The following is a 9,566-nucleotide window of genomic DNA, read 5'->3' on the forward strand; positions in this document are numbered from 1 at the left end:
AAAGCATTTGACAAAATGTAATATCCACTCATATATATATATGAGCAAACCGATATATATATCAGCAAACTAGAAACAAAAGGGAACTTCTTCAATTTGGTAACTGGCATTTACAAAAAACCTACAGTTAATATGATGAAGGACTTACTGCTTTCTCCCTAAAATTGGGGAAAAGACAAGGATGTCCATTTTCACCACTGCTATTCAGCAATGCACTAGAAGTTTTAGCCAGTAAAATAATTCAAGAAATAGAAATAAAAGACATATCTTAAAAAGGTAAAAATAAAACTATCCCTGTTTATAGACTGCATGGTTGTTAGGTAAAAAGAAATTGTAACATTTTTTAAAAAATTCAAACAGAAAACCTCCTAGAATAAATGAGTGAATTCAGCAAAGCTACAGAATACAAGGTCAACACACAAAAATTAATCTTATTTCTATATATTAGCAATGTGTGATTGGAAATCAAAATTTTAAAAACATTTCAGAAGAGTTCCAACAAAAATGACATACTTAGGGAAGTGGATGTGGCTTAAGAGATTGGACCCCCCTTCATATGGGAGGTCCAGGGTTTAGTTCCCTGGGCCTCCTGGTGAAGGCAAGCTGGCCCATGTGGCAAGCTGGCCTAAGTAGAGAGCTTTCCCACACAGAGTGCTGGCCCTCGCAGAAGTGCAGGCCTGAATGGAGTGCTGGCCCACACAAAGTGCTGGCCTTCATGGAGAACTGGCGCAGCAAGATGACGCAATAAAAAGAGACACAGAGGAGAGACAATAAGAGGCACAGCAGACCTGGGAGCTGAGGTGGTACAAGAGATTGAGCGCCTCTCTTCCACTCGAAAGGTCCCAGGATCGGTTCTTGGTGCTGCCTAAAGAGAAGACAAACAGACACAGAAGAACGCACAGTGAATGGACACTGAGAGCAGACTGCGAGCACAAAACAGGGGTGTGGGGGAATAAGTAAATCTTTAAAAAAAAGAAATACTTAGATATTTGTACAGGATCTGTGTATTAGTCAGCCAAAGGGGTGCTGATGCAAAGTACCAGAAATTTGGTTTTTATAAAGGGTATTTATTTGAGGGTAGAAACTGACAGTCACAAGGCCCTAAAGAATCCAACTCAAGGTACTATAAGAAGTACTTTCTCACCAAGTGTCTGTTACCACCTGTTGAAGCAAGATGGCTGCCAATATCCGCGCGGGTTCAGCCTTCCTCTTCCACTTGAGGCTCTGTGGGTCCAGCGTCTTCTGTATATCTCAGCTGGAGGCCGGCATAAGGCTCAGCTGCTCTGTTCTCTTCAGCTGCAAACTATCAGGCAAATGGCTTGTCTCTCTCCAGGGCCCCAGGATCACGTTCCCTCCTCTGCCATGCCCATGGCACTCTCTCTCTTCCTGTGTATCTTCTTCTGTACATCTCCTTGATTTAGTGTCCATTTATACAGCCCACAAAGGGAGCAGGGACTGTTACACTCTACTGACATGGTTGAATCAAAGCCCTAATCTTAACACAATTTAACGAAAGCCATCTCAGCTGAATCTAATACAATCAAAGGGGATCACACCCAGAGGAAGAGACCAGTTTACAAGCATAATCAAACATCTTTTTTGGAATTCATAAATAATATCAAACTGCCACAGTCTCTATGCAGAAAATTACAAAATGCTCTTTAAAAAATCAAAGATAACTTAAATAAATGGAGAGATATACTATGTTCACATATTGGGAGACTCAACATAGTACAGGTCTCAATTCTCTAAACTGAGCTATAGAATTAACAGAATACCAATCACAGTCCCAGCAGAACAATTCATAGATATAGGTCAGCTGATTCTAACACTCAAATGGAAAGGAAAAGGAACCAGAATAGCTAAAATAATTTTGAAAAAGGAGAACATTGGGAGAATTGTTCCCTCTAGTTTTAAGAATTACCATAAAGCTAGAGTGAGGAAGACAGTGGAGACTGGAGAGGTGATAGAAACAATGATAAGTGGAACAGAAAAAAGAGTCCACCCAAAGATGGCCAATTGATTTTTTCAAAGGTGAATTTCAAAAATAACTTACTAAAAAATAAAAATAAAAAAATAAAAAATAACTTACTGGCAATGGATAGACTTTTCAACAAATGTTGTTAGAACAACTGAATATTCATAAGCAGAAAATGGAACTCAAAACAAAAAAAATTAGCCAAAAATGGAAAAGGGATCTAAATGAGACACATAAGACTATAAAACTTTTAGAAGAAACATAAAAAAAGTTGTCATAACCTGGGATTAGACAAAGAGTTCTTAAACATGACACCTCAAGCATGAACCATAAAAGGAAAAAGTAATCAATTGGATTTTATCAAAATGAAAAACTTTTATTCTGCAAAAGACACTGCTATGACAATAGCAGTGTCTCCCATAGACTGGGAGTCTCCCATAGACTGGGAATCTCCCATAGACTGGGAGAAAATGTGTGCAAATCCAGTATCTGAAAAAGGATTGGCATACAGAATACATAAAGAACTCTGAAAATAACAATAGTAAGAAAAACAGGACTCAATTTTTAAAACAACCAAAAGATTTTAATGGACACTCCACTAGAAAGGACATAGATTAGCAAACAAGCATTTGAGAAGGTGCTCAACATCGTCAGCATTAGGAAAAGGAAACTAAAACCATTGTGGGATTCTGCTACACACCTACGACAATGGCTAAAATAGGGACACCCGTGAGACAGTGACACAGAGCAGCTGGAGCTCTCCTCCACTGCTGGCAGGAGTACAAAACAGCCCCCCACTCTGGAAAATGGTTTACCAGTTTCTCACAAAATCAAATGGAACCTTACCGTGTGAGCCAGTAATCCCTCTTCTGAGTATTTATCCTCAATTAGAAATGAAAACTTATGTTAACACCAGGTCTGTACACAAATCAGAAATAGACACAACCCACATGCCCTTCACCTGGCCATTGGAGGAAACAACTGTGGTATAGCCGTACAACAGAGAACAACCCAGCAAGAAAGGAATGCAGTATTGATAGAGACAACACTTGGCGTGAATCTAGAAGGCATCATGCTGGGTGAAAGACGCCACTCTCAAAGGTCACATACTATATGACTCCGCTAATAGGGCATCGTCAAAAAGGTAAAGCTTTGGTGAATGGAGACTTTTCAGCAGTCCCAAGAGGCTGGGGTGGAGGAGAGTATGACCGTAAAGGGAGAGCAGAGAGAATTTTGGGGGTGATTGGACTACTCTGTGTTCTGACCATGGAAAATTTCAAAAATCTATACATGTGTTAAAACTCATAGAACCGTACAACAAAAGAGAAAAATCAGTGTACTGTATAGTGAGTTAAAAAGAAACTATGATATTAGAAATAGGTCTTTAAGAGGGAATCAAGTTTAATTAAAGGGAAAAATAAAGCAAATCACTTGGAGCTACAATACTTTTGTATTACATGCTGCGCTGGACAATATCTTACTCTGCTGATAAGAAAGCTGAATCTAAGACTTAGGAAACTAAACAAATTACTTGTTTGCTGATTAGTCATCTCACTCTGAGCTCTATCATAAATGATAGATTTCTCTTACAAGTTTTCCTGCCATTAAATGGAAACAGCTACAGGACTCTCCTCAAACTGTTTCCTGGAAAGGCTGTCTCTACCCATCTGAAATGTCAGCCACCGTTTGTGCCCATCCCAAGGTTTGAGGAAGACATTTCTAGTCCCTGTGGAAAGTTACAAGACCTAGTTAGTGAAGGAGCCTGTCTGCTGTGTTGATCATTTCAGGTGTAGGTGGACTTGAACTCATTTTTTCTCTTTCACACCAGCTATAAAGTCAGTACAGGGAAGCAGATGTGGCTCAATGGATAGGGTGTCCGCCTACCACATGGGAGGTCCGCAGTTCAAATCCCAGGCCTCCTTGACCTGTGTGGAGCTGGCCCATGTGCAGTGCTGATGTGCACAAGGAGTGCGCTGCCACACAGGGGTGTCCCCCGCGTAGGGGAGCCCCACGCGCAAGGAGTGCGCCTGTAAGGAGAGCCGCCCAGCGCAAAAGAAAGTATAGCCTGCCCAGGAACGGTGCCACACACACGGAGAGCTGATGCAACAAAAAGAAACATAGATTCCCAGTGCTGCTGACAAGAATGCAAGCAGACACAGAACACACAGCGAATGGACACAGAGAGCAGACAACTCAGGGGGGTAGAGAGGAAGGGGAGAGAAATAAATAAAACAAATCTTTTTTTAAAAAAAGTACAACTGCCCTTGATTTGACGTTGCTGTGCCACGTTCATAAGCTTGAAACAAGCCTCTGATGCTAGTGGGCAGGTTTCTTCTCAGCCTCAGTTCACGGCGGCAGAGGGGGTAGCAGACTCAAGGGCCCCCAAAGGAGGTTTCCCATTCCTGACAGAACTGGTAACTAAGTGGATGGGAGTGAGGGAGCAGGTATGGGGGTGAAAGAATCAGATGGCTCTGAGGCTCCTTCTCTGTGTGAGGGGCTGGCAGTGCTGTTCGCGGACTAAAGTAATTTAAAAAACAAGCAGAGAAGCAGAAAATCTTTGGGAGGACAGATGCTCCTCTCTATTTCACCAGTTTATGTACATGTAAAGTTTGCCCAGCTGCATTATCCTGTAACGTAAGGTTCCTTAAGCATCTCAGGTTTGCACTGGGCAGTGCGGTGTCAGTACAGAAGCCGACAGGCAGTGGCTCTGGGGCATTCGAGAGCCACGCCTCCAACCCAGGGAAGCCGAGCCCACTCGCAAGGACGGAAAGCCCCTGACGTGCAGGAGGAGAGAGAGCCCTGCCAGCCTGTAGTGAGGGACACTACAAAGAAAGGAAACCGAAAAAGAATTTTTAAAAACTTACAAAAATAAAAAGGAAACCAGGACTTCTCCAGGGCCAGTTTGGTCCTCCTGATGGCAAACTTCCAGGAAGCCAGAGCCTTCCTGCTCAGACCAGGTGGCTTCCTAAGGAGCACATGCATAGTGGTCCTGCCACCACAGGAGGAGTGTTCCAAGCCGAGGGCCCTCGCTGCGGGGGCTCGGCTGTCACCAGGCCCTGGGCTGGAGGGAGGTGGGGCGGGGCGGGGCCGCAGCAAGCGGCTGGGAGCCCCTGGAGCCCCAAGCGGAAGACAGAGGCAGCTGGCGGGACATCCTGCGGCCAGTGAGGAGAGCAGGTGGCGGCAGGCGCCGGCTCTGCACAGAGGCCTGGCGGAGAGGACAGCAAGGCAAGCCGCGCCAGGGGCCGTCTCTACGTCCCTAAGGTGAGACCGAGGGGGAGAAAAGTGAGGAGCGTGAGGAGCAGGACTCGGGCCACGGAGTTCACCGTCACACAGCGCCGGACCTTCTGGCACCGACAGCACACTGCCCAGTTCAGGGAACCCAGAGACCCCCAGCTGGGAGCCAGGGCGCCCACGCTCCCGCCCCCCCAGGCAAATTCAGCTTTCAGAAGGCTAGCCCAGGTCCTCGGCCGGGCTAGCTGCCTCTTAGAGTTAAATTTTCATGAACCGATGGAAAGAATTCACGCTGCACCTCCTCTGGAAACGTGGTCCACACGGGGAATTTTAGTCCAGGCAACGTCGTGGTTTCACAGGCTGTTACCTGGTCTTCTCGGAGTTAAAATAAAGTCTGGCAGCACACATTTACAACCTGTCATGATCTCTTTTATTTTGTGTAACCTCATTAAGGCAGGACTAATTTATTAAATGTAATGAGCAATTTTAAATTACGGGTATTCTTCAGACAATTAAGTGACTTATTGTCCCTTAAGTAAACCATCCAATCATCTGAAATTAATTATTGATTCATTTTCTGAATCCTTTGTCTGAAGTTCGAATTAGGTTTGCCATTTATTTCTTTTGTCATCATAACCATTAATTGAATTGCTGATGGCTAGAGTCAAAATTCAAAACTCAAAAAAAAAAAAACAGCAAAAAACTTCAAAAGCTAAAAAAACAAACAAACAAAAAAACACACCTAAATTAGAGGCAGGTTGATGTACCCAATAACAAACCAAAAGTGAAGCAAAATCCCAACTGCAGGGCTTGGCAGCCACGTGACCTCGGGCAAATTACTTACACTTTCCATGCCTTAATTTCCTCATCTGTAAAACGGGGATGATAATAGCACCTACCTCTTATGGCTCTTGTGAGAGTTAATTAGCTGAGAACTGAAGCATGTTAATGAATATATAAGGTGCTTAGAGCAAAACTGGTGAGTAGTAAGCAGGATCTGTGTTAGCTTTTACTCCCGTCATCTCCTGAGGGTCATCATGGTGGCTTTTATTATTTATATTAGGGCTATGTGAAGTCTGCAAATACGATTCTTAAAAGATTAAAAATCACTTTAGCTTTGTATTTTTGATATTTAATCTCAGGTTCATAAATCTATCCCTTTCTATTCTCCAGAGTTGAAAATATGTCAATGAGTTTGGAAGAAATCCATGAAAGAGAAAACTTCACGAAAGCCTCTCTACAGACTGTTGACCTCCGACTTTCTCAGCTAGAAGAACTTTCTAGCAGAATGGCAAAAGCTCTTGAAAACCTCCCCGGAATCAGCAAGACCGACCTGCTACAGACGCCATGCCACGCTCCGTCTGACTCTGAGCCAACGCACCTGCTAAGGCGCGGCAGCGTTAACAGTGCGGACGGCTACAGCGCATACAGGTGTCCCCTGAACAGGGAAGAGTTACCATGCGAGGATCCTTCTCCCTCCATGCCATCAGCGACCGGGCTAAGAAAAGGAGCCTGTTCTTTCCGTATGAAGGAAGAGCGGGACGCACAGCTGCGCGTGGCCGCAGAGAGTCAGGGCACCTGTGTGAGGGCGACCCCAGACAGCACTGGACCTGCACCGGACAACGCGCCCACACGAGGACCAGACACTGGAGTTTCATCCGAAGACAGTGGAAGGCGGACAAGCTCAAAGAGAGAAGAAACCACGTCTTCCAGTGTAAGTCAGACAGATGCTGCGCATGGGCAGAACAAATCAGATTTTCAAAGCACTCAGCTAGCAGTGGAAAGGACAAATTTAGAAGGCACCGTTCCCTATCCCCTGGGAGAAACGAAAATCACACACTCTTACCCTGATGAAGCTTTCAAGGCTTCTAAAACGAGAATGTCCAGAAGCTTTGTGTGTTCCCATGGAAGAAAGCTGTCCAGCGGCGCCAACAACCAGGGTGCAGACTCCAGCTCCACATCAGGCCCAGCACGGGCCTCCATGGGACAACAGCGGACGGCAGAGCGGACCTGTCGCCTTCAGAAGATGCCCCGTTCTCGCAGCACAGAGAGTCCTTCCCTTGCGTCTGAAGCTGCAGGGCAAGCCGAGCACAAAGGGCACCTTACAGATGCTGAAGATGAAAACTGTGTTCCTGAAACAGCCCCGCAAATCGCCCGTTTATCCCTCGTTCTCGCTGACAGAACCGGAAAAGGAAACCTACTGTCCATGAAACCAGACCCAACTTTTGGAGTCCCATCTACAAAGTCTAAAAGTTTCCATGGTCACCCTAAGAAGGCTAAATCCATCCAGGGCAAATCAGACAGCTGCGGACATGCCAGCAGTGCCAGTAACCTAGCAGTTGTGCCTGGAACTACACCAGGCGAACCAAAGGTCAAGCAAGAGAGAATGTCCTCAGAAACTGAACACTAATGTTTCTTTGATTTTTATCTCAAAACCACTAATAGGTTATCCTGGCCATTTAAACATCTGAAATTTTTGAAAATGTTTTCTTTGACAATGTTTGGTAATTTAGACTTACTGTTAACTTAAAACGTAATGCACTAAACTTTAGTTTGTAACAAATGTCTCACAACAATGCAAAGTGTTGGTGGTGGGGTGATCTATGGGAGCTCTGCATGATGACATGCATGTTTGTTTTGTAAGTTCACAACTTTCACTCTGCACTTATCGTTTATGCATGTTCATGTATGAATGATATACTTCAATAAAAATTATATTTTAAAAATGTTATGTACAGGGAAGTGGACTTGGCCCAATGGATAGAGCGTCCGTCTACCACATGGGAGGTCCACGGTTCAAACCCCGGGCCTCCTTGACCCGTGTGGAGCTGGCCCACGCGCACTGCTGATGTGTACATATTTTGCTAGCATATGTTAGTAAACAGTGTTTTTAGCTGGAATCAACACAAATAAAAGTGGCAATGCTCCAATCGAGATAAATTGATGACTCAATATACAAGATTCTATACTCTCTTTATTTCTGAGGAAACCAAGTAGCCTAACAAATGCTTTTTGAGAGCCATCAATGGGTCACTTACAGAGTAAGTAACTAAGCAAGAAAGAGCAATTAAAAAGAAAGCAAACATGGAATGGGGTGGGAAGGAGAAAAGCGAGGGGAACAGGACAAAACAATTTTTTGAGATGCAAGAAGTGAGAAGCAAGGGGAGGGGGAGGGGGTTATGGGAATCCCCTATAATTTTTATGTAACATTCATGTAATTTAAAGCTTCTTTAAAAATAATTAACTAAAAAAACAGTGAGAAGCAGAAAGGAGCCATAAACATAATTTTCTTTAGTGCCAGCTCAAAGGACAGTAGTTTACTTTGCCTACCCTTGGTTTAGAGAGTACAATCTGGTAAGCCTTTATGAAGAACTCAACAAATATTTTTTTTAATTACACAGCAAAAATAAAATAGTGCACAATGATATTGTTACTGAGCAAGGGTTCACTGCCACACATGCACAGAAGCCAAAACTATGACATTGGGATTTTGAGTAAAGGGTTTTTATTGTGAGGTCGACCAGCAAGGAGACAGGAGCAAAGCACAATTCTTTCTCCCTCCCATGTCACTTTCACGTGATCAGGAGGAGCGAGCGTGTCTCGAAGCACCAGCACTAACCTGAGGGCACAGGTATTCTACTTAGAAAGGCATACATTGCACGACCAGAAAAATGGCAGCCTAAGCATGTAAAATATGGCGTTTTCCTTGGATAGGTTACTTTTAGTAACAGTTAATAGGGAGTGGGCAAGAGAGGACTCAGGGAGTCCATGAAAACCGACTGGAGCTAGTTGGGGTTGGGGTAGACTGACCATAAGGGGCTCAGATACAGGGAAGCCATAACAGGGCAGGAAGTGTGCAGTGACAACCACGAGTACAGATTAACGGGTGCTGTTGTAGCAGCTTCATCAGACCAAACATCAGACCCTAATATTGTAGTGGCCCATGAGTTTCAATGTATAAAAATATCCAATGTGTTTTCCTGCTGTCATATAGTCTTTGATAATAAACACAAATTAATCATACTTCTGACTTACACAATTTTTTTGCGTAAAGTTGCAGCTAAAATTTACAGTGGGAATTGTCACGAACCACAGAGGCAGCTCCTGGTGTTGCAATTCAACCTGTGACTTCAGTACACATCCACCACAGTGCTGGGCTTCCATGCGGGGTCCTGGGGGAGGTTCTATTTGGGAGCCTTAAAGGCAGCCCACTGGTGCCACCACTCCAGTCTATTCGAAGAGTCAGGGGGCAGTGAGTGTCCGGATCAGAGGTCCCCACCACCCACGAAGGTTAGAGTTGGACCCCGGGCCCTCACCATCCCCCAACAGCATCTCGTGAGGTTTCAGGGGGTTTCTG

The 9,566-nt window shown here is 44.4% G+C and overlaps 1 protein-coding gene across 1 annotated transcript in view; it reads left to right on the forward strand.

Moving 5' to 3' along the window:
• Window positions 1–9,230, forward strand: part of TRPM1 (transient receptor potential cation channel subfamily M member 1) — a 110,163-nt gene extending 100,933 nt beyond the window's left edge. Inside the window, exon 27 of the mRNA XM_058290655.1 lies at window positions 6,383–9,230. Within this exon, the coding sequence (XP_058146638.1) occupies window positions 6,383–7,619 (1,237 nt within the window). The 3' untranslated portion in view covers window positions 7,620–9,230. The remainder of the gene's footprint in view (window positions 1–6,382) is intronic.
• The last annotated feature ends 336 nt before the right edge of the window (window positions 9,231–9,566 follow it).

The sequence above is a fragment of the Dasypus novemcinctus genome, chromosome 3, assembly GCF_030445035.2.
Source record: "Dasypus novemcinctus isolate mDasNov1 chromosome 3, mDasNov1.1.hap2, whole genome shotgun sequence".
Lineage (NCBI taxonomy): Eukaryota > Metazoa > Chordata > Mammalia > Cingulata > Dasypodidae > Dasypus > Dasypus novemcinctus.